General features: G+C 52.5%; 1 protein-coding gene across 1 annotated transcript; it reads right to left on the minus strand.

The window, feature by feature from the left end:
- Window positions 1-20135: 20135 nt before the first annotated feature.
- Window positions 20136-23874, minus strand: TIFAB (TIFA inhibitor). The gene is made up of 2 exons (XM_047865706.1): window positions 23791-23874; window positions 20136-21161 (listed from the first exon to the last, which is right to left on the minus strand). Exons 1-2 carry the CDS (start codon window positions 23829-23831, stop codon window positions 20558-20560), a joined length of 645 nt encoding a protein of 214 aa, XP_047721662.1. The 5' UTR covers window positions 23832-23874; the 3' UTR covers window positions 20136-20557.
- Between the last annotated feature and the right edge of the window lie 1492 nt (window positions 23875-25366).

The following is a 25366-nucleotide window of genomic DNA, read 5'->3' on the forward strand; positions in this document are numbered from 1 at the left end:
AAATAAATAAACCTAAAAAAAAAAAAAAGGATGGGTACACAAAATGTGGTATAGCCATACACTGGAATAGTATTCAGCCATAAGAAGGAATAGAGTTCTTTTTTTTTAATTTTTTTTTAACGTCCATTTACTTTTGACAGACAGAGAGACAGAGCATGAGTGGGGGAGGAACAGAGAGAGGGGGAGACACAGAATCTGAAGCAGGCTCCAGGCTCTGAGCTGTCAGCACAGAGCCCGATGAGGGATCATGAGTTGAGCCAAAGTCGGATGCTTAACCAACTGAGCCACTCAGAAGCCCCAGAAGGAATGGAGTTCTAATACACACGACAACATGGGTGAACCTTGAAGATATTTATGCTAAGTGAAATAAGCCATACACAAAAGGACATGCATGGTACATTTCCACTTACACACACTCTCTAGAATAGGCAAATTCATAGAACTAGACAGTGGATTAGGGATTATCAGACCCTTGGGGTAAATGAGGAGTTACTACTTAATGGGTACAGCTTCTGTTTGGGGTGATGAAAAAGTTTGGGAAACCGTGGTAAAGCCTGTACAACAGGGTCGATGTGATTAATGCCTGCCACTGAATTGAACATTTAAACATGGTTAAAATGGCATATCTCATGTGGTATTTATTTTACCGTAATTAACAAAAAAAAAGTAACCACAAGAGCTTGCTGAAATGCGCCTTCCCAGGACGCTCCCAAGCTTGTTGAATCAGTATGACCAGGGTGGAGCTCCATCATGACTTGTCAAGTGTCTCTGATGTGGGTAATCCAGGGGATTCTTTTAGGATGCAGATATGCATAAGGATAGGTCAGGCCACCTGCCTTCCTTGGAAACATAAGGAAACAAAAGAGGAGGGCGGGCCAAGCTTTCCTGAGGCAGGACACGCCCACTTCACACACCCTGATGAGGAAAAGTAGGCCATGCCACGCCTGGCCTGGTGAGGACAGGCACACCAGTCTACTACACAGCATGCATCTGAAGGTGGCACTTCTGGGATCAGAGGAAGAACAGGGACCTTGCGACCAACACTGTGACTCTGAGGTCCAGAGTCTTGTGATGGCGCCTGCCAGTCTCCGGGCCAGCCCTCAGAGCCCTATCCCGTGTCCTTCTCCAGCCTGCACCTGCTTAGCCAGGCTTCCCTCCAGGCTCCAGCAAAGGCCAGAGTCAGGAGCTGACTTGGGGTTCTGGCCGCTTCTGGAGTTGGTCATGTTGTCTTCTTTCTCCCTAGTTCTCCCAGTGCCAGGGTCAAGTTTGCTGTTCTTTCCTCGGTGGTACATGATCTCCATTCCGGTATTCCCCTCCCCATGACCAATGCACTTTACTGTATTTATTGACTATGTCTTTTCTTGCATGCAAGTAATCAAATTACTAGCAAAGAGAACGACCCAACAATGACACAACCTCGCTGGGCTGATATTTGAGAGTTGCGCTTGTGTTCTTTTGTTGCCTGGCAACTCAAATATTCTTGAGATTGGTTTACGCTTCTACTCTGAGTTCCTAAGACTCATTTTCAGAAACTATTCTGATAATGCCCCATCCAGAGAAAAGCTGAGGGAAAAAAAAAAAAAAAAAGGCTGAACCTGGAAACTCAAATCTAAGTCTTGTTCGTCTTCAGGACGGAAGGACGAAGAAGGGAAGAGGCTCGCTCGTTCACTCCCCTGCTTTCTACCGAATCCCGACCCGGGGCTGGGTCTGCACCTTGGGAAGTAAGAGTGGACAGGACACAGCTCTCGCCTTCGGGGAGCTCAGTCCCAGGCGGGGTGAGGGTGGGGCTGGGGAACACATGTCAACTGGCCACCATAAAATAATTGACTGGTGGGCAAGGCAGGGTGTGGAGGAGGGCCAGAGGCTTGGCCTGATGGGTCATAGATTGGAGGATTCAGGGAAGATCAAAAATGAGAGGACACTTTGAGGAGACTTTTGAGAAATGGGTATTTTTTTTAGGCAGACAGGATGTGGTTGGGACCTGAGCTCTCCAAGCCATGAACAAGATCACCAGTCAATATGGGGCCAGGTGAGGGGAGGGGAGGCTGCAGGATGCAAAGTGGCCTGATCCCTTGCACTGAAATGACACCCTTACAAGTCCAGACTGGATCCTGTAGGCAGTAGAGAATACCAGAATATTCTGAGCAGGAGAGTGCTGTGGTCAGATTTGCAGGGTTATTGAATGTATGGAAAATTCCGTAAGAAGAAAAGAGTGTGATGAACCAGGAGCCATACTTAAACTGAACAATTATGAATGCTTCTCCAAATTTTCTTAATGTATTCCTTTGCTAAAATATTTTAAGGCAAGGGCGCCTGGGTGGCTCGGTCGGTTAAGCATCCGACTTCGGCTCAGGTCATGATCTCACAGTCAGTGAGTTGGAGCCCCGCGTCCGGCTCTGTGCTGACAGCTCAGAGTCTGGAGCCTGTTTTGGATTCTGTGTCTCCCTCTCTCTCTGCTCCTCCCCTGTTCATGGTCTGTCTCTCTCTGTCTCAAAAATAAATAAACGTTAAAAAAAATTTAAAAAAAACCCAATATTTTAAGGCAAATCAAGCCATCTTCTCTAGAAACTTCAGTGTGCCTCCTTTACAAATTCGGATTTTCTTTTTACTTGCTATCACACCTCACACACTTAACAGTAATTTCTCAACATGTCATCCCAAGTTCACAACCAAATTTCCCACATTGTCCCCAAACGTTTTTGTTTCAAGGTAAGCCAGTGTGCACACTCCAGTTACAGTTTTTGTTTTAGAAAGCTCACCCAGGGAAGGGTGGACTCTGGAAGGTTCAAATCTTCTAGCCCCGGGGAAGAGGCCAAGTTACATTGTTTCAGTCGGAAACATGGGCCTGCAGTTCAGGCTAGCAGGCCCTGGGGGGAAGTTGCTCTGCTCCTGGGTGAGAAAGGCTGGTGTCACTCGGAGCCCTGGGAGGATGGACCCTGAGGGGTGGCGGGCTTGGGAGTCTTTTGCAATCTTTAAGAGAGATGGGGGATGGGAGCTTACCGGCAGCAGGTGAGCGTTGAAAATCTACCTTGATGTCATAGAACTCTGGAGGCAGTCGCAGGGGAACAGTGAGGGTCAGAGCCTTCTGCGGTGCCCTGAGCGGTGGACACGAACAAGGTGAGGGGACAGGGATGCGGACAGCCTTTACAGGAATCTTTAAGAGAAAGCGGATGGGCCATAGTCAGAAAGGACGGGCAGGCGAAGAGGAACATCCCCAGGTATGGCAGGTCTGTGACCCTCTAAAGGCTAAAAGGCTCTAGTTTGTCACTCCAGAAGAAGAGGAAAGGTCAGGTGGTGAGTCTCAACTGAGGTTGCATTCTGGAAGATAGCCCAGCTCTTTCAAGTGGCCTTAGCATCGAGCGTGCCCACAGAAGCTGATGGCAAGGAGGTGGACATGTGCAGGAGGGTTTACCTAGCAGGTGTGTTGTTGCTTCATTCGTTCCAGGAAAAGCTGAAAGTAGCCTGTAGGTGTAACAATAAAGATATAGAGAGACACGTTTTCTCAGCCTCAGCTGTCAATGTTTGAGGTCAGGTGAGTCTTTGTTGTGGGAGCCTCCTGGGCATCGTAGGGTGTTTAAAAGCATCTACCCACTAGATGCCAGTAGCCACCCCCACCCCGCCCTGCATTGTGACAACCAAAAATGTCTCCAGACATTACAAAATGCCCCCTGAGGGAGGGGCGAAATCCACTGCAATTGGGAAATACTTAGGTGAACACGTGATATGCCCTTACGGTGACATATTACAGCATCCTAAAGATGTCTTTTAGGGGGCCCCTGGGTGGCTCAGTCAGCGAAGCACCCGACTTCAGCTCAAGTCATGATCTCCCAGTTCGTGGGTTCAAGTCTGTGTCGGGCTCTGTGCTGACAGCTCAGAGCCTGGAGCCTGTTTCAGATTCTGTGTCTCCCTCTCTCTCTGCTCCTCCCCCATTCATGCTCTGTCTCTCTCTCAAAAATAAATAAAAGTAAAAAAAAAAAAAAAAAAAGGATGGCTTTTAGGAGTGATTTAGGATGTGTGCCAGAATCCTTACAATATAATAATAAGAAGAAAAAAGTTGCACATATAATTTTTTATACAAGAATAATGCTAAATGTACAAGTAAGCACACATCATACCTGGGAAGAGGTGGGAAGGAAAAATACTAACATATGAAAGGAAATTAATTCTGGATGATAAGTGACCTCTTTCCAAGTTTTCTCTTTTCAGGAATAAGGAAACCACCACATTTTCTACACGGATCCTGGGTGTTTTATATTTATTTATTTGTACACACAGCGTGGCCATGGACCCACTCATTTATTTTAAGGAAATTTATTACTGATCTAACATATGTCCAAAAAGAGTTTGTAGGCATATAGCTCAGTGGGTTTTCACCCAGTGAATATACTTGTGTAAACCGGTGCTCAGATCAAGAAACAGAGTATCAGCAGCCCTCTCAGAAACCCCGTGTGTCGTCTTTCAGTCATTCCCTCCCCCCAGGATGACCCAGGTCCTGATTTAAATACCATAGATTCCCTTTACATACTTTACAGCTTTATATTCTTTATATAGATGTGATTGTGCATGCAGCGTGAACTATTTTGTATCTGGCTTCTTGGGCTCAATGCTGTTGGTACGATTCATTTATGTTATGGTGTGTGGTTGTAGTATTTTATAACGAGCGTATATTATTTTTAAAATCATAAAGCTATTTTACAAAGACGGCAGATGGCAGCTATTAAAAACCTGGGATGGTTTCCACTTCCCGATGAATATTCTACAGTTCTCTGCTGGGGAGCTGGTCATGGCCTCCAGCCCTTGGTCCTCTGCCTCCTGCCTTGCTCTTCCCAGTTGGCTCTCTGAGTCTAGGGAGGACGTAGGCTGATCTCACCATCCCCTGGCTCACCTGCTGTCACCAGTGATGCACATTCGTGTTTGAACCCCCTCCCCCACCCCTGATGAGGAGACTGATCAGACAAGATAGGGAGAGGGGCATGTGCGGCTTGCACAAGGCTGAACAGGAAGGGGGGCCTGGGGTGTCCCAAATGGGGCTGGGCACTCCTGAAAAGAGGGTCTTCACTTCTGTTCCCATGGTGACTGTCACTGGCATGCCACGGGTAGAGACACAGACATCATTTGCCTCATCTGGTCCCCTGGCTTGTCACATTCGTCAGGGTAAAGCAACCTCCTGGACACTCCTTTGTTCCCCAACATCTTACAGAGGAGGGACTGTCATGATTTCCCAGTTCAGGCACCAAGAGTCTGATGCCGAAAGAAGTAACTCGTTAAGGCCCCTAGCTGGGCCACAAGCATTGCCTCTCAAGGCCACTGTCTTGCCCTCTCCCGTCGCTGGCTGAGATGGGGGCAGGGGGGCAGGACTCCATCCTCGGTGATGTTCTCTGTCTGCTGACCTGGTCACAACCAGCTGTGTGGTCAGGCAAGTCATTATCTCAGACACCGCTTCAGTTGGTTTGGCTGTAAAACGGGCAGCTCACTACCTCCCTTCTTCATGCTCCAAGCCCTGCCTCCTCTTGCCAACAGGAACCCCTGGAAAAATGTTCTGGCAAAACGGAGGCATTTTTACGACTCTCTCCTCACCTAAACCTGCTGGGCCAGGACAGAGCGCAGACTCTCGGGCCCTGACCGTTATCCTACACTTTGGACCCCGGCGCCTCTGGCTTTGATGTCGTCTTGGTAAATGTCCCTGAGTCACCAGTGGGCTCTGATCTCCCCAGCACCTAATAATTCAAACAGCCTGGGCAGTGAGCAGCTAATCAGCTGGGCAGCCTCTGCAGCTGCACAGTGAGGTCGAGAGAGAAGGGGTCCCTTTCATTCTTAGGGTCTCATTCCACAACCCGAGGGCCAGGGCAGACGCCACCATCTCCTGGCCCAGGGGGGGAGGTTAATTCCTGCAAGGACCCGGGCGGGCATCTGCCTGGCCGAGGCGGCCAGTTGCACGGTTTGAATCATGGCCGTGGCGGCCAGGCCATCGGGTGGGAATTAAAATTTAATTTAGAAAGTCCCGTCTCTGCGGCCCTGGTGGCCGTCGTCTGGGTGATTGACTGGCTGGTTTCTTTCACCTTTGCACGCCTTGGGTTTTTACTGGCGGAGGAAATGAAGGCTGAACTGGGGCAGGAAATTCCATGTACACAGGTGTTTCTGGTTAGCCCCGTGCACCTCGCCCAGGGGCACGTTTGGGGGCCAGGGATGCCTGTGAGCCCGGGGCTTCTGTGACCCGGCAGCTGCTGTGGCTCTGCCCGTGGGGAAGGCTGGACAGGGCACTCGGGCCCCTGCAGGGCAGACAGGGGTGCCGACGAACGGTCCCACGGATGGTCCCGGGGCCCCCGTGCCTGCCCACCGCTGACACAAGATCACGCAGGCGACTTGGCGAGAGGCGCCCCAGAGTGGCGCCTGGTGGCACCAGGGCCTGACCTGGAAGATTAGCGGCGCCCTGAGGCGGTGTTTACACGTTGTAGCCAGCTCTTCACGTGGCTGACCTGCCCCCATTTTCACATCTTCTGAAGGGCTTAAAGAGCCACAAAGCATGCCCTCCCTTGCTTAAAGGGGCTCTGGAAGGGCTGGGGAGGCCGCCTTGGGCTCGGTCTGAGACAGCCATCTGGGGGCTTGTTCCAGAGGCCAAAGAAGGAGCTTTCCTCATCCTATGGCTTCCCCATGCTGCCGTAGGGGCATCTCCACCAGCAGCCGTTCACTGTGCGAATGAAGGTACCTGGGGCTCCCCGTCCATCCAGAGTGCTCCTGGAGGGAGCAGGCCTCCTGAGAAATGGCACGGGGAGGTACACTGACTAGCTCTGGGCAGAGGCTCACCCCACCCACCCACCTCAGTTTTTTAATGGGCATCCTAGGAACGAAGTCTGCTGTGTTGGCCGATTGAGGAGATACCCTCGGTCTGTGAGGAGCCCACAATCTTCTCTCGGCTCTCAACTGACCATCCAGCTCCCGGGAACGTTCCCAAGGGAAGTGCTCAAAAGGAAAATCATTTTATGAGTAGTTTAGAGTATTACTTTAGACACAGCACAACAACAACAAAAAATGTAACCAATGAAAATGCCCTTCAGTTGGTTGCAGACTGAGGTATGTCATTGACGTAATACCAAATAGCAAACAGATCACTGTGTTGAGTGTGAAACCATGTAAAAGGCCCAGGAAACGACTGAAGACAAGTCTATGACCCCCGATTACGACGTGTGGAAAATGTGTACCTCAAGGAAGACTGGAGGAAGATGCAAGTAATTGTTCATTTAAATATACTTGTCATTCAATATTTAAATGCATAATTTAAAACGAAAATTAAGTAAGAACAGAGATCGATATGAATATGTGTAAGTTATCGAGTTCCCGCTAGGATGAGACCCCGTGTCGTCTGTCCAGGACAGGATGTATGGGATCTCAAAGGCTGGAGAAAAGCCTGTGACTGGAGCTTGGCCACCGTGGGGGGACATAAAAGCGGGGTCATCACAGTGAGTGCGGCCACCCACGTGAGGTTGTGGTTAGGGTGTTCTGGGCATCCTGGGGGAAATGGGGCTAAGCCTCTGGCACAGATCAGGACCCCACATAATCCCCTGGTCTCTGAAGTGGGGTGGGAGGGTCCCCAGGGCTCTGATCAGCACATGGCTGCCCCTAGCTGTAGGGTGCGGGTGCGAGAAATGGGTTTTCACTGCAGTGAGGAGTTCTAAGGCTGGGTTACCTAAGCAGCACTGTAGAAGGGACATCATGTTTTGTTTTTGTTTTTTTTAAGTTTATTTATTTTTAGAGAGAAAAGAGAGAGCATTGGGGGAGGGGCAGAGAGCAAGAATCCCAAGCAGGCTCTGCACTGTCAGCGCGGGCCTTGAATTCACAAACCATGAGATCGTGACCTGAGCTGAAATCGAGTCGGACGCTCAACCGACTGAGCCACCCAGGCGCCCTGGGACCTCTTGTTCTTAGTGAAGCACAAATGAATGGCTGCCACAAGTGACTGTGTAGGTTGAGGTACGGAGGGGGCTAAAACTGAGCCCCCTGAGCCCCCTACCCCTACCTCTACCTTGGCCTCGGACCCCTGCCAGGTATGCTGCAAGGCACCTAGGGTGGGCATCTCTCTTGCTCAACATACTTCCCATATTTCAAGGCGTAGCTCCATCCTCCTGCTCCCAGGAACCTCTTCTGAGCAGCTCAGCTCTTGCCAGCCTGCGCTCAGAGTGCTTCTAGAATCTGGATGTGGTCCTGAGTCTGAGGAGGGCAGGGGCCAGGCCTCACCCTCTCTGGACAGCACCTCCTTCCCCACCCTGGGGCTTTCAGAGCGGATCTCCGTGCCTTCTCCGTGCCACAGATGCAGAATAGCAGTTGGAGTAGTAGCAATGATTTGTGAATTTCAATTCCTCTTCTAAAACCGCTTGCAGATATTTCTGCTGCTTTCCTCCACTCCCCCATCCTACTTCTTCCTTCGCCGCAGACAGGACTTAGGAAACAGTAACTCACACTCCCCCCTCTGCTTCTCCTGCTCCTCCTGTGGGTATCACTATGGCTACTTCGGGGATAAGCCTGATTCTGATCCACCTCTGAGCACCCTAGAACCATCAGACAGGGTGCTGTTCACCTTTGCGCAGGGGGAACAGCAAAGAAAGAGAGCTTCCCAACACTGACTGCTCACTGAAAGCCAAACACTGCACTCAGCACCCCGTAGGCATCATTTGGTTTCATTCCCCCAAACACCCCACGAGACAGGCGGTGCTCCTGCTTATAGATGGGAGACCCTGAGGCTGGAGGAGATTGGTCTCTTGCCCAAGGTCACGGGGCTAGTAAGAGGTAGAGCCAGGCTCCAGACTTTGACTGTCTGATTCCAAAGTCTAGGCTTTCCTTTGCTCTAAATCCCTCCACTCAACCTTCTCTTTTGTCTGCGGAATTCTAGGAAGTGTTGGTTCTGTTTCTCATCAGCAGGGCCTTGTGCTCCCCGCAGAGCAGGGTCTCTGGGCATTTGCACATCATCCCTACAGGCAAATGTTGGGTGTGCAGAGCCTCATCTCCAAGTCCAGGGTGTCCAGAACCAGCTGGAATCAGAGGCATTCTGGCCCTTTTCCCTGCCACATGGAAATGTCGTTTGCAATCAGCCGGCTGTAGTTGGAGAGCTGCCTTTTAGGTGCTGCGACTAAAAGGAGCACATGGAAACACTCAGTGCCTGAGCCAGCATCAGAGAGGCCCTGGCTCTTAGCCATGAATGGCGGCAGGTCCAATAATGTTGAGCTCCAGGCATGCGTGTTGCCAAGAATCCAGAGGGGTTTGGAGATTGACCAGCTCTTGCAGCACGTGAAGATGCCTTGCACAGTGCTGGGCGTATGGGTGCTTGAGAATGTAGATCCCTGTTTGGTGACAGAGGGGCCGTGGTCCTGTGGGCTAAGTGCCCAGCGATGAAATGTTCTGTGCCATGGCTGCCTTGGGGGTGGGGCACGGTCTAAATCAGGGGACCATGGGCTTCTGAGGTTGTATGCGAGTGTTACGCATGTTCCTGTATCCAATGGGCGGCCATAGCTTTCTCTGGGCTTTCAGAGCTATCCCAGACCCAAGATCCTACTATCCAAGAGGCTGCAGGTAGGGACCAAGAGATTAAGCCATTCAGCATGTTCTAAGATACGCTCACCCCTGGGACGGCTGGCAGGGGGAGATGTGCCAGACTGACGAGAGTGTGAGGAGGGGGAACAGGTACCCAGGTCAGGCTGCCTCTCTGAGCAGAATGGAGTTCCTGCTGACTCCCCTCCTACTCTGACCACACAGGCTGCAGAGAGCAGAGTCCTCTGGCCCTTGGGGGGAAGATGGCCTCCCCCACCATCATCTGTGAACCTCATCTCCAAGTTTAGAGCTTCCTCCCCAGGTGGGGTTGCCCCCTCTCTGAGCTCCAATTTCCCCATCGGCCTGTGGCTGTATATCTTCTCCTCTTTTCTCCTGGCTGCTTTATAGCTTGCTGGAAACACCTTCCCTTAACACTTCGAAATGTATCACTTGAAAGCATCTTAACGTTAACCAATGCGATTCTTTTTTAATTTGAAGGGGCTTATTTCTCTGAATGGCTTTCCTGATCATATAGGAGGGCATGCTCCCTAATATTAAACTTTTTCTTTAAAAAGAGCAAAAAATGACTCACATCTGTTTGATATTTAATTCAAATTGAATGGCAGGACAGGAACAGAATTACACTGCAAACGGCCATAAAGAGCCGAGCATACGGAACCTACACGCCAGACGATTTGAAATGACAAAGGATTGAGGGGGATGTGGCCTGGGCAATGGGGCATGTCCTACCCAGAAGCCAGAGCTGTAGTAGCAAAGCCAGGAGAAGGTGGAAAGTGGGAGAGGGGCTCCCTTTTGCACTGGAGGATTTTGTAGGGACTGATATCTAGATGCATGTAAGTTTGGGGTCTGGGATCCAAGCCCCCAACAAGCGTCCTGATCCCATCTGGAATCCAATGCTCGTCGCTCTATGTTGGGGTGGTAACCTGTCTGGGCTCCCCAAAGGGCTGTCGGGTAATGCTCGCACACAGCCTGGGTGACCAACCAGTCACTGCCCTGATCTCGGGGTCCTGGAGGCCTTGGGGTTGGGCTACAGCTCGGAGATTGAGCTCAAAGTCTCCCTGCTCCCTGCTGATCAGTTCACCAGAAACTCCAACATCCAGCGTCTAAGAGGGCAGGGAGATGAGGTGGGGCCTAGAGAGCTGTGTTTTCCTCCCTTCTCAGAAAGAAGGTGACTTCTAAATGCCAGGCGACCTGTACTTCCTTGAGCTCTGAGAGTGAGATCCCAGGAAAGAAATGAGCACAGCCTCTTAGCTAATACCTGCGGGCATGTTCGAAGTCAGGGGACTGATTACAGGGTCCAGGCACAGCACTTTAATTGTGAACCATATCTCATGGCATCTGCTAGGTGGGCATCGACAGTGGGGTACTACAACCCAAGCTCAGCCAGAGCTTGTGGGCTTCCTCTCACCAGGTGTGCACGGATGGTGGGGGTGAGGAAAAGGGCAAGAGTCCCCCACTTACCAGGTGAGTGCATTTGGGAGACTTTCCCCTCCCTGCACTTTTGTTTCTTCATCTATAGCATGGGACGGTTTAAAATCCTCATAAGGTTATTTGAAACATCTAACATTATAAATACAAATGACTTCACTTTTAAAATGGCCAAACACCATACTGTTTTCTTAGAATGGTTACCCTGACCTCTCCAGCACTTCTGTGTAGGCACCATATGCATCTCAAGGCATTTTCACATGTTTGTTTGTTTGTTTGTTTATTTGTTTGTTTGTTTCTCTGGCCCACCGTTCTCAGGTGCTGGAACTTTTTCCACATGGTGGTGTGCTAAGAGGGTCCCATACTGTCTTATAAGAGCCGATTGTTAAACAAGCCACCACTGAAAATTAAAGCACAAAGGGGTGCCTGGGTGGCTTAGTTGGTTAAGCATCTGACTTCAGCTCAGGTCATGATCTCCCGGTTCGTGAGTTCGAGCCCTGCGTCGGGCTCTGTGCTGACAGCTCAGAACCTGGAGCCTGCTTTGGATTCTGTGTCTCCCTCTTTCTCTGCCCCTCCCCCACTCACCCTCTGTCTCTGTCTCTCAAAAATAAACATTAAAAAAAAAAAGAAAATTAAAGCACATGAACTTAGTGTTGAATAAGTTATATTAAATACAAAGTTAAATAATAAAAACTCACAGTTTCCTAATTATTTTACTATATTTGGCTAGATCTGTGCTCTTGGGGTATTTGCATCCAGTCTCTCTGTGTGTAGAAGTGCTATCTGTGTGTGTTTACTGCACATCTCTTTCCAACTCCAGGTTCAGTGGTGTCACCCTGATACCTTGAAACTGACGATGGTGGGAGAATTTCCATCACGGAACTCAGAAATCGGCAAACACTACACAATCAGAGGTCTCCCACCACCCAGAGAGCTGGTGGTTAACCGTCTGCCAGCCCCTGACTGACTGTAGGGATTGGCAGAGTGAAGTCTCTAGAGCCTTTGGTGACTTTCTCGGTATGCCGCGTCGTTCTCTCAACCTGCTGCTTTGTCCATCAGACTTAGATCTTCCAGCATTCCCAGGCCCTCGTGTGCAGGGTATACGGCATTGCTTTATTCAGAACACTCTGAATTTGGCCTCCTCCGAATGCCTCTTACCATTCCTGTAATGAGGTCTCTCCTTGGCTTCTGGTTTTTTCCCTGAGCTCAGCCAAAATATTCACCCTGGTTTTGTGAAGCATGCTGCGAGTCTCAAGTGGAGGTATTTTCTCTTTAACTGAGAAGCAAAACTCACAGCTCATAATGACCCTGGGGATTTCTAACCAACACCTTACCCGGGGTGCTAGACAGAGCCCAGAGGCTTGCATGTGCGTGAGAGTGTGTGAGTGTGTGAGTGTGTGAGTGTGTGTGTGTGTGTGCGCGCGAGATGGGGAGTGGCATGGAGAAGGAGAAGTCAAACCACATGAGGCTTTCCTGACATTTCAAATTGAAATCTGCACAGCAACCGCAGCCCCAGGGGAAGAGGAACGTAAAAGTGAAAGATGGAGCCCCCTGATTATTAGCTTCCCTCCTGGGCCTCCAACAAGTGTCTACAGGGGACCATGTGTTCCTCAGTAATGAGGGCCAGGATGATTCTGGAAACCTCTGACATCATGCATGCAGTCTGCTTGCTTCCAGTGTTCCCCGGGGCAGAGGTCCAAGTTTGGGAGCTCCGCACCTCGTACATGTGTTTCTGGGTGGTGGGGGGCTGGGCACTTGTGTTGAACCATAGACATAGGACTCATCTGGAAACGGGAAAACCTATTGGCAGAGAGTAGAAGAATCAGGGGTGTGAGCCCTGCAGGGCCTTGCTGGATTTGTCCTTGCCTCCCGGGCTTAGGGTCCTATAGAGAAGATGAGGGCACTCATGGAACAAACCACTTACCCTGGCCTCTTCTCATTCTGAGTAATTCATTGTTTAAAGTCCACTTTAACCTGTTAAACCAGCAGCTTTGTTGTGACATGAGGTTCTGCTCAAAGCTCATTCCCGAAGGCCTGCTTTCACCCCACGCAAATTCTTTGTCCCAGCTCACTTTCTTGGCAGTCAGTCAATAGACCCCTGCTGAGGAGCCGGGTGGCTGTCCCATCGCAGACTCGTCCGAGTTGGTCTCTGCCTTGCCCGGGGCCATGTTGGCGGGGTGGAGCACACGGCAACTACGCGTATTCCCAGCCGAGGAGATACCATGTGGTGGATACCATGGATCACTGCCTGAAAACCCCTCTGAGTGTCCCACAACAGGCTTGGAGCTTGGGGGGAGGCCATTCCTTTCTGGAAAAAGTCAGGAAAGCTTTCTGGAGGGAGAAACGTTTGGGGATGGGTGGTGGCAGTTCACACTCATGGCCGGCAGTCATTGAGCGTTTCCAAGGCATGCATGCTAAGTTCCATTACACATATGTGTGCATTTCTGTCTGCACAGAGGGGGCGCGGGTACTGACAGCATTCCCGTTTTGTACTTGGGCGTCGGCGGCTTGGGAGATGAGGCAAGTTTTAGGGTCAGTAAGTGGACAGCAGTGGGGATTTGGACCCTCCTCTGCTGCCCTGCCTCTGAGGTGGGGGGAGAGGGGTTTTCAAAGCAGGAGCCCCGGCTGGATTGCGTGACCCAGGCCAGGATGGCCCCACCTGGCTCTTCTCTGGACCTCACTGTCGGTACCTGTCCTCTTGTGCCCTCCTCTTTCCTTTCTTACAGAGGCCAAAGGATATGTGGTTGGGGTGACGTGTGGGAGAGGGGGTCTGTGCTCGCCTGTTGCCTCCAGGAGGCCCCCAGGCAGGGGAGCCCTCTAGGCCATGCCCCCTTTCCTCCCCCTTTCTGGTGGCCCAGGCCCCCTTCTCCCTTTTTGCCCTCAGACCCTCCTTCTCCCTTCTCTCCTCTGCTTACCAGGGCGGAGGGCGGGGGCAGTCCACCCTGCAGACTGCATTCCCCAGGTTTGCTCACCAGCTTCCTTCTGCCTGCCTTCGGCCAATAAGAACCACAAGGGGTGGGTGAGGGGAGCAGCCAGGATATGTCACCCTCTCTTTCAGGGCCTCATGCTGGGGAGAGAGTCTGGAGCGGCAGGTGTTATCTCCTCTTTGGCTCCAGCCTACCCCCCCCCCCCCCCGCCCCCAGATGGCCTCTGACCCTAAGGTCCCAGCTTCTGCAGGGACAAGGCACATTCCTTCTAGCTCTGTGCCTGGCAATGCCTGCTCTGGTTGACTCTGCAGCCCCAGAGGTGGGAGCAACTTCTGCTCTTGCTGATTTCTGAGGTGCGTGGCCTGTTATGTTTTTGCAATGCTTACAGAGGTTTTTGTTTTCTTGACTGGATCCTGCTATGCACCCTCTCCTACCTCCTCCCCCCACCCCCGCCGCTCCCTCCCCCCAGGCAAGGTGACCTAATAGGATCCAACCTGCAGAAAGCTGCATATGAATGGAGGAATGATATCATGGTGTCCTGATCCCTCAGAGAAGAAATTACGGAAAGGAAACCCGTGGCTGGCTGCCTGACTGAGCTCTCCCTGAGAACCCCCCCTGCCCCCCACTCCCTGTCTCTGCTTTATTCTGAAGAGTCCCCACCCCCTACCCCCTGCCTCTGTGTCTTTAAAGGAAAGCAAGGCAGATGTCTCAGCTGGGGCTCCTTCCAGCAGTTTGAATGCTTGGCTCAGAGCCTGGACGTCGTGATGGTTTTGCTCCGGTACCTGCTCTGTGTAATTTCTCTGTTAGGTAACACAGAGGATCGGAGAAATAACAGAGTGGGGAAGAAAGCCCCCCCTTCAGAACTCCAGACCCCATGGGTCTTTTCCCTCCTTCCAGGACTGTGATTTGAATTTTATTCAAATCTGCCCCTTCTCAGACTCCTTCCTGGTTCCCAAAGGTCTGGAGCTGGGCACTGTAGCTGCCAGTGCCCCTTAAAAAGTTAGGCACTGTGGGGGAAATGGAGGCTATGTTCCCCTGGAAAGAAGAGGCAGAGAACAGTAACAGTTCAGGGAAGGCTGGCATTATCGGGGGAGGGCACATTTTTGCGGAGCAAGCCCCATACCAAACGACACTTTAAAGCCTTTTCAACTCACGTCCTTAAAGAAGAAAATAATTAAACTCTTCTGCTGGGGATCACCTGGCTTCCCACATCCCTTCACTTAGGATGTTTTGTTCCCACTGGAGCGTGTGATTGGAAAACAAAGGTAAATGAGAGCAATTTATTCCCGGATCATTTCTTCCCCCGGCGGGCTTAAAGCTGCCTCAGCCATAAAGAGTTTACAAACTCTAAAGAAAGATAATAACTTCCCTTCTCACGGCCCGGTCATAGGGAGGTAATGTATGTTTCCAATCAGCTGAGAATGTAATTCAAATGGTAGGTTTTATTTCACTTTAATCCGCCTGTGAGTTCACATTCAAGGTAAGAGGGATCACAGCCCTGCAATGTGAATAGAGTTCATTAACTTGGCATCTCCACTTAGAGGTGGAGGAGCTGGGTCTGTCTGCTCCTCTCCCAGAGCCTTGCACAGGCTTGGGCCTCGTGTGCCGGCCAGCGACCAGAGCGCGCCGGAATGTGAGCAGGGCGGCCACAGCGACCGGAAGCTGGAGGGTCCAGTTTGGGGACCAGCTAACCTGATGGCAGCATCAGCATCACCAGGTGCCATGGGGTAGAAGCTGAGGAGGAAGAAATGAGCTCACACAGTAGATAGAGTAGATAGTCTCCCCTCCGCAGCCCAGTTTGGGGGTGGGGGAAGGTCCTGGAGGTGGTGATGAACTGTCCACACTGCCTGTGGCTTACTTGCTTCTACACACATCTTTGCTGACAGCAGCCTAGCTACTCAGTGGGCTGTTAGGCAAAGAATCCATTCTTAGCTCTGTTGGAATCCTGTCTCAGCTCTATTGAGTCACAGGGAGACCTTGAGCCAGCCACTTGACTATGTCTTGCTTTATACATGTATGAAGTGACTATCCATTTGAGGGGAAAGGGACATGTTTTCTTCATCGGCCTACTGTGAAGCCTTTTCTTAAAGTTTATTTATTTGTTTTGAGAGAGAGCGAGAGAGCACGAGCAGGGTAGGGGCAGAGAGGGACAGAGGCAGAATCCCAAGCAGACTCCATGCTGTCAGCATAGAACCCGTCGCGGGGCTAGAACTCACGAACCATGAGATCATGACCCAAGCAGAAATCAAGAGTGAAGACACTTAACCAACTGAGCCACTCAGGCGCCCCTGGCCTACAATGGAACGTTTAAGGCCGCTCGTCCTACAATGAAACTCACTCCTGCAGGGTAAGGGTTACCCTCTCCAGCCCTTTCTTTGGAAATACCGATGCCTTCAGCAGTGTGATATCTTAGCTTCCCAAGCCACAGGGAATCCCTTCAAGGAACAGTTCTGGTCTGTGCCGGTGGGGTGTCGGTTTAGGGAGGCAGTGTGTTCCTAGCGAGTGTCTGGGGGAGGAGGTTCTGTGGAGGGTGGCCTCCATCATATGGGCGTGGAGCAGAGGTATCAAACCAGATCCAAGGAGATGCGGGGGGCTGGGGGCCCACACTCTATCCTGCCGGTCCAACTCAAGACTCCTAGTGATTGGAGCCCCGCCTAGAGTCTCCTGGAGGTACCTATGTGCCTCTAGGAAGTGCTGAGAGCTGTCTCTCAGTCACATGGGGACCTGTCACATCTGTCGACCTTCCCCAGCAGTCATCTCACAGAATCTCAAAAATGCAGCATCCTGGCTGGCTTGGGCTGCAGAGGGTCAAGCCCCAGAGAGAAGCACAAGCTGTGTTCTGCCCCAGCTGGAGGATCTGGGCTCTCCTCACTGAGGCCTAGAGCTGGAAGAGACTTACTGTCTGCCCACGGCTTCCAGGCCCTGTTGCCCCAGTGGGCCGACCCATCTCTCCTCCTGCCACTACAAGCCTTGGCCATGCCCTCACCTGCCTCACTCATGCCTTAACAACTCACCTTGCCCGTCTGTCTGTCCATCCATTCTCTGACCAGCTCCCCAACAGCCCCCTGGAACACAACAGCAAACCACCCGTGGTCCTCATCTGTGTGGAGGCTAAGTCTCACAGGGAGACAGACACAGAAACTACGGCGACAGCATTGGGGTGTCCGGTGCCCTTCCTTGCCCCTGGCCACAGCCACGGTTGTGCTGTCCTGCCATCACATCCTCACCATGCTTGCTCACGCCTCAGAGCCCTGCACATTTATGTGGAGTTCTCAGGTCTCCCTGGAAATGGGGCTCGGGAGGTTACGGTGTCCCACTTACAGACAGGTTGGGGAGACTCCCGTTCTTGGAAGAGCAGAGGAATGTGAAGGTTAAAATGTCTTAAAGGGCACTAGGGGTGATTTCTAGATTTCCGGACATGCCTTCAGAGAATCGTAGTGCTCTGGGGCTAACTGTTGTAGCCCTTTGTAGCAGACGTACGCATGTGTGTCTATGCTGAGTGTATGTGTCAACCCGCATTCAATTCATTCCACTGAATTGGACAGTGAAAGCTTACTCTACTGAGTACCTACTATGCACCAAGCACCACACTAGGTGCTTTATATGCACTGCTTCATTTTACCACCACAGCTGGCTGTCACTTTTCCCATTTTCCAGAAGAAGAAACAGGCACAGGGACATTCATTCACTTGTCCAAGGTCACAGAGCTAGTAACGGTGGAGTAGGAATTCCAACCCAGGCAGCACCCGATTGCAGAGCCCCGGCTTGGAGCCGCCCCAGGGGGTGGGCGTGGCCCGTGTCCATGCGTGCACGTGCACCCCCTCGCCTCCGCGCACTGCCCTGTGTGTGGGAGCTGAGAGAATGCAGAGGAGGTTTCTGGGAGGGTCTTTCCAACCTGCTCAGGCTGCCTGTGCAGGCCAAGTGTGTAAATGCGGGTGGGTGCAGGGACCTGGTGATTTAAATGGTTCTCTGGTCAGGAAAGATGGAATCTAGCACGGAGCGGAGCTTTGCTGCCCTGCAACCTGGTACGAGGCAAGCGGTGAGTTTTCCAAGGAGAGTTTGTGAATCAGCAGAGTCCGAAACAACGAGCCGGACGTGTCTGGGCTCCCTCCTGCCTCGTGTCTGGCAGGCATCCTGCAGCCTGCTGTACACTTCATCCTGGGGCCCGGAGGGACTCCCAGACACTTCCCTCTGAATCTCCCACTCCTCATGGGGGAGGTAACTCGTTTCCTCTCATAGACCCCCAGCAGCTAGGGTTTACTTTCTTCCGGGGGGGAGGGGACCCCTTGAGTGGTAGAGGTTCCGTGCTGGAGCAGGGGAGCTGCCCCCTGGGACTCTGGGGTAGCGTGCCACCAGCCAGCTTCCTCTTTTCTGCCTTTGAAATTCAGGTGTGGTCTCCAGGTTGTGGCTTCCCTGTTCTGTATCTGCTCCCTTATACACAGTTTGGCGAACGTTTTGGTCTCCGGAGGGATCATCGCTGCATTTTGAACCCGTGCGTGAAATACAAAGGCAGCTCCAAAACAGTGGGCTTCATCAGACCGCCCAGCACACGGCTTCTTCTGCTTGCCAGCCCCGACCATGTGTCTCCCATCCAACAAACTCTAAATATCGGGCCTTCTGGTGCAAGGAACAGGTTAAAGCCCCCTCCTGACTGCCCACCAGGGCTGCAGCAAAGGCAAAATCCTTTATCAGGAAATCACAGACTGCAAGTGGGTCCTTGGGTACGGACCCATCACGTTCCCTCTGTCAGGTTTCATGATGGTATCTAGCCCTTCCTGAGTGCCTACTATGTGACAGATGCTTCACTATGAGCTCCTAAGACCGTCATAACATCACCAGTGAATGGTGACTGTTATCTTACCCACTTGCCGGAGGGGGACAATGGAGACCAAGAGCAGGCTAAGTCCCTGGCCCAACATCACACAGCCAGTAAGTGGCATGATATTGGGCAAGATACCTTTTCTAAGCCTCAATTTCCCCAGGTGTACAATGTGTTAACACCACTGTCCATCTGAGTGTTTTGAGGATTCAGCTGGGCAAGGCACATAGCTCCTAGCAGAGGGCTAAGCACACGTAAGCACTCACCAGACATGGCCACTTAATGGTAGAACTAATGTTAACACCAGCCCGAAGAGAGAGAGAACACAATGTTTACAGCACCAAGAACAGGGGTGATCAAATAATTCAGTGATTAGTTCCTCAACAGGTGTCTTTCATGAGCCCAGGTAAGCTCTCTGGGGGCAGGGACTTTGTCAGCCTAGTTCACTGCGGGTTCCTGGGGCTTTGCACAGCATCTGGTGAATGTTTGTTGAATAACTGAGTGAAGGACCATTTGGGGGGGCCCCCACATGCCATTCACATCATTGGACAGCCCCTTCTTCTTACAGCCCTTGCCCTCCTCTGCCTTTTGCTGTAATCTGAGTGTACTTGTCCTATTCCCCATTAGAAGGGAAGCTTCCCAAGCCAGGACAGGCCTGGTTCCTGCCCACTGCTGTCTTCCCCACGGAGAGGATGCTCAGAGAGTGCCTGGCAGACCAGCTGAATCTTCTTGCCAGGCTCAGTGTCTCCAATATCCTAGAGCATGGTCTAAGATGATGATGGCCATCTGAGTTTGTAGGTCCCTCCCTTCACGGCACGGGTGAACATTGTTTCTCAATGATGCTTGCAAGCCCCCACTGGGGAGTTGGAATGGAGATGATGTGGAGAGTAGGTACTTGTGCTCAGCCCCTCTGTTCACTGAGAAGTTGTCCCACCCTTAGCCTGCATGGCTTACTAACTAGTCCCTTATATTGGAGAGACCACCCCACCCCCGTTGGTATATGACCCACTTTGAGTAAAATTACCGTTGAGCTGAATTTTACCACAACCTCTTCCCCCCACCCTCACGAACTTAGTCTTGAAAGATTTCTCTGCTCTGGGAAGCCACCTTTCCCTGGAGGTCTTGCCCTCCCATCAGCCAAGGCTTTGATCCAGAAATAACAGAGGGAGGGAGTGTGAGGATGACTGTATGATAGTGAGTTTCCCGGCAGGCCCAGCCCCCAGCTCCCCGCCCCCAGGAAACCCTGAGCTCTGCCCACATCCTTTCCAGAAATGTGAGCCCCCACCTTTCCAATTTCCTCTTACACCTCTTCTGTATTTCCCGCCCCTGCCTCTGCGTGACAACGTGGCGTGCACGCACCCCGTCTGGCGATCAGGGAATCCTACTGGGCATGCCAGCTTAATGAAATACTTACAGTTTATTAAACACAGGCTTCCCTAAGCCCTGAGTGCCTGTGGGTATTAGAAAGCCCAAGGTAACCCCGAGCTACCACGAACGTAATTGGTACATGTGTCCATGCATTCCTCATGCAACCTCAGACTCCAGCTCTTAAGCGGCTCACGAAATTAGCCACATAAAGTAACTCCTAGGCAGACAGGCCGGGGGAAATGTGGGGAAAGGCTGAGAGAGGCTCTCAGAAGCCCTCAGGGCCTCTAATGTATACAAAGTTCCCGTTCCTTTACGTAGCTGTAACCATGGAGGGTGCTCCCCCAGCCCAGGCTGTTCGTGTTTGCAGAATCTGTTCATTATTACCAGGCCCGTCTTGCTTGTCAGCCTCACATGATGTAGCTACAAGAGTTCAAGTTCTATTTCAGGTAAGCCTTGCTCTGGGCCGCTGGCGGGGCTAGCAGAGCATACTTTCTGAGGGCTCCTTCTGGAGCTGTGTTTCTGTTCCTCCTCCAGGGCTTGGATGGGAAGGGCCGTGGTGAAGCCCCGGGTGATCTGGAGCTTGCTGCCCCGAACTTGGGGGCGGCTGCTCCTGGGGTTTGCTTTCCCATTCATCAGTCTCCTCAGCCTGGGGCCTGTGAATCAGGGGCGAGGAGCTGAGATGGAAGCAGCAGACAAAGGCCTCCAGGGAGGTGCCTCGCTCTATGCGGACCACCATCTGGATGCCGGAGAAGGCAACCCTGTTGACCACGCTCAGTGGAACCTGCTCCAGGAACCTCAGAGTCAGCCCGTTGACCCACACACAGCCTTTGCGGCTCAGGGCCTTCAGGCAGAAGGCCAGGGGAGTGCCACCCTTCTCCCGGTAGGGCTCCAGCGACAGGTGTCTGCGGGAGAGGCACGGGAGCCGCAGCTGGAGGTGGGCGTCCAGGCCCCGCCCCACCAGCAGCGGGTTGGTGTCATGCTGCAGCTTCGGTGGGACGTTGGCAAAGGTGTCTGGGTCCTGCGTGGGGTGGTACAGGCTCACATGCAGGACCGTGAGGGGCTTCTCCGTGGATGGGAGCCTGGGAAGGATGGAACACAGACAGAGAAGTGTGGTTGGAGCCTGACACCTCTGTGACTCCCTGAACCTAGACATGCTTGTCCGGCTCAGGGGCCCTGGACCCCCTCCAGCCCAACAGAGCAGAGCACGGAGTGTGGACACGGTCATCCTGCTCAAGCCAGGATAACACCGAGGCTCAAGCTGGTGTGGAAGTTCAGCCCCACTGGTTCTTTTTTTTTTTTTTTTTTTAATTTTTTTTAACGTTTATTCATTTTTGAGAGACAGAGACAGAGTGCGAGTGGGGGAGGGGCAGAGAGAGGGGGAGACACAGAATCCCAAGCAGGCTCCAGGCTCTGAGCTGTCAGCACAGAGCCCAACATGGGGCTTGAACCCGTGAATCATGAGATCATGACCTGAGCCGAAGTCGGACGCTTAACCGACTGAGCCACCCAGGCGCCCCTCAGCCCCACTGGTTCTAATCTCAGTGTCACCTTGATCATATTCTGTGACTGGGCCTTACCACCCATCCACTCTGAGCTTTAGTTTTTTCTGTACTGTCAGTATGCCCCTCCTTGTCTTTGTAAGGTATATGGGATACCAGCTTCTGTGGTGTGGTTATGGTGGTGGCCTACTGACAGCTGGAGACAATCTGGCCCTGTTTTGAGGGGAGGGAAGAACAGACAGACAGGATACACCTTTATCCAACCGTCACACAAAAATACCCTTGCTGGGCCCTTGTTTGAGCCAGGCACTGAGCAGCTGCTGGCAATGAGCACAGGCAACAGGAGAACAAGAACTTGATTTCCGGAACACCCAGCTGGGGGAGGAGACAGGTGCCTCTTGCATCAGGAATTATGGAGAGAGACAGAACAGGGAAGCCCAGTTGGCTCCTGGGGGAACCAGAAAGGCTCCCTGGAGACCCAGAGGATGAAGAAAAACAGCTAGCATGTTCCAAGTTGCTTCTATGGGCCTGGCCCCATGCCAAGTGTATTTTGGGCATGAATGTCTCACTATATGGGCAGAGGACAGATCCTGATGGAGAAGGTGGAGAGCCATGAGAGATGTCACTCAAGAACCAACAGGGGCTCACAGCGTCTGGATGGCTCAGTTGGTTGAGCACCTGACTTCGGCTCAGGTCACAATCACACAGTTTGTGAGTTCGAGCCCCATATCAGGCTCGCTCTGCTGCTCTCAGCACAGAGCCCTCTTCAGATGCTCTGTCCCCCCTCCCCTTCCCTAAGTCATGCATGCGCGCTCTCTCTCTTAAAAAAAAAAAAAAAAGAACTGACAGGGGCTGTGTGGAGGCCAAGTAATAAGGCGGCCACAGTGTGAATCGCACACATCCTTTGTTCCAGCAACTCCATCTCTGATCATTTGTCCTTTAGAATGTCACTGGCACATGCAGTAAGGCTACTTACAATAGTTGGCTTTGCTCCTGCATGCATTTGAGGAATATAAACTCTCTGGCACATCCCCCAACCCCATATGGCCCAGAACCTGCCAGAGCCTTCACTGGGAACCAGGGGATGAGTGGGTTTGAATAACTAATTGTACACTTTCTCGGCACCAGACTTTGCTTACAGGTTTTTCTCTGCTAAGAATGTATCCTCCATCCCAAACCCTGACCAAATACCGCTCCTCTTGAAAGGCCCGGTTCCAATGTGGCGTCTTCTAATGTAGCTCTTTTCCTGTCTCTGCCCTCTGACCCTTTCCGGACACCGCCATTCAGTCCATCTTCTCATTACATGTCAGAATTATGTGGGTCCTCGTCCTGTCTTCCCTGAGCCCTCCTGCTCTGTCCCCTAGACTTCCCAGGGTCAGGCTGTGGTCTGAGCCGCCCTGTTGCTCAGTGTCCCATTGCCCTGTACAAACAGGGCCTGGCCACATGTGTCTGGGGGCACATTTGACAAATGGCTCAGTGAAGACACGCTCACACAGGAAAATCATGTGAAACCAAGTTTAGGTACGCTGCAAATGTGAACCTAGAGCTCAAGGGCTGTGTGTGGAGTGGCGGGCGGGGGTGGGGGGGTTGGCGACTGGAATCCTGTCACAGGTGGTCTGAATCTGGGACCCTCCACCCCTTCTGCATTTTGGGTGAAGTAGGTTCATGGTGAAGACCTTCCACTCTGGCCCCTCAGGCCCCTCCCTTTTCCCTAAACCACAGACATACACATGTCTCCATCCACAACCCGCTCTGGCCCCAGACTGTAGGAGACCTACTGACTACAAAAGACAAGCTGGGCCCGGAATGGCCAAGCGGGGTATCCAAGTCCTCAGGCCAGGCCAGAAACTCAGAGTTCACTTCTAGGACCCGATCTCACATCCCAGGGACCCTGAGAAAATCCCTCAGAAATGAGGGTTCACCGCTGCTCGTGAGACATTACTCTCTGCTCCACTGCGCGCTCCAGAGCCGACAGAAATCCCCCAGCAGCGCAGAGCCCCGGAAGAGGCCCTCACATCTCCAGGACCCTCCAGTTGTTCTGGGGAAGCAGAACCCAGCCCTACCAATGTCGTCTCTGGGAGGAGACAGCAGAAAGAGACTGAGATACGTGCCTGGTGAGTAGCCAGCAGGGGCTCTGCTCCCCGCCTCCCCCCGCAGCCCAGCCCCGGGCCATCTCCCCTGGCTATGTGTCAAGTCCCCCTCCACCTACCTTACCGCCAGGGGCACCTCTCGCTGTGACTCGGCAGCCATGAGCTCTCAGGAGCAAATGGGTCCCTGCCAGGGCAGGTCTGGCTTGGCACTTAAGGCTGCGGTTTGGGGATGTGATACGTCAGAACATTCATCAGTTTTGCTGCTTTCTTCCTTTTTCCCGTTAGGAAGGAAAATGTACGTGTGATTTCCCATTGCAGAAGTGCAACCCTAGCGCTGAGTGGTTGAGAAACCGCAGCCTGGGATCCTTGCTAGCCCTGGCCCCTGGGGGGTGGGGTGGGGTTCCCCGCTGGGCTTCAGTACACTGCCTGGGTCTGCAGCCTGTCCCCTGGCACCCCGGGAGCTGTGTCCAGGGCACCATTCACTGGTGCTACTACTCTTCTCTGCTGCCAACCGTGGGGGTGTGTGGGTGTGTGGGGTGAAGGCCTCCCAGGCTTGTTAGAAAGGAGAGGCTTTTTGAACAGAGAGCCAATGAGGGGAGCCCCCAATTATGTGGGAGAGTGTGAGGAGAGCGTTACAGATGGGCCGGCGGTGGCCAAGAGGGCTGTGGGTGACAGAGCAGTCCACTCAATGTCTCGGGAAGGGCAGGGCCTCAGCGGATGGGGGTGAGGGCTGCTCATGGTGGGCGGCCTGTCCCACAGGACAGCAGAAAGGCCATCTTCTATGCTCACCCCTCCTGGGCTCTGCTGGCCTTCCAGAGCAGCATGGAAGAGACTGAGATAGATGCTTGCCCAGCACTGTGAGCCCCAGCCATGCTGGAAGTGACCCAGTGTCCACCGGTGTATTCATACTGCCTTCACTGTACCCCCCCAAGCTGGCAAGAGACAGGTGCCCATGGTATACAGGGGGTAACGGGGGCCCTAAGAGAGGCAGTGCCTGGCCCAAGGCCCCAGAATGCGTCAGCATATAATCCTTCCTCTTTTTCCCATCAAACCTGGGCTATCCTGGGGATTCTTGGGGGGTATCCAGGTGGGTAGTACAGCCCGCTGGTCTCCCAATCTGCCTCACTGTCCCCAACGAACAGCTTTCTCTCCCCCCGAGAATGACCCTTGTAGCCCCTGAGAACTCAGCAGGCCACACTGTGGGGGCCAAGCCCCTCTGGGCACTATTCAGTGCTTTGTCTGCTTTATCTCTTCTGAGCATTTAGACTCTGCTTGGTTGCTTAGTAACTAAGAAGGAAAATAGGAAAATCTCGAAACGGTCATCGTCCCCCGTGTCCCAGCCAGTGTGACACAAGCAGGAGGGCTCCCCCAGGAAACCAGGTCCTCCGGAGATGGGAACTGTATCTGCCCCTATGGGGGGGACCAACTGTTAACTCCAGGCTGCCTCCCTGGAGGCATCTTCTTCACTAGCTGTCTAAGCTCCAGCATGCACCGAGCTGGGCCAGGTGTGTGTGGGGGAGGCCTGTCCCCATGGGGATCCGCACAGAATATCAGCATTCCTGTCAGGAACCCAGGGCGGTGGGCAACAGGCAGAATCCGGGCAGCGGCTCTGCTACCTCTTGCTCTGTGACCTTGGGCAAGTCCTATCCCCTCTCTGGGTCTTAGTTTTCCTTCCTTGGGGATGGGACACCGCCT

This window comes from Prionailurus viverrinus, chromosome A1 (assembly GCF_022837055.1).
Source record: "Prionailurus viverrinus isolate Anna chromosome A1, UM_Priviv_1.0, whole genome shotgun sequence".
In the NCBI taxonomy this organism is placed as follows: domain Eukaryota; kingdom Metazoa; phylum Chordata; class Mammalia; order Carnivora; family Felidae; genus Prionailurus; species Prionailurus viverrinus.

What these genes read in the sequence shown, in the direction of transcription:
- TIFAB (XM_047865706.1), bottom strand. Translation starts at nt 23,831, where the DNA reads ATGGCTGCCGAGTCACAGCGAGAGGTGCCCCTGGCGGTAAG. An exon ending in GAGGTGCCCCTGGCGGTAAG is followed by an intron (nt 21,162 to 23,790) that starts GTAGGTGGAGGG and finishes CATCCTTCCCAG; the next exon opens with GCTCCCATCCACGGAGAAGC.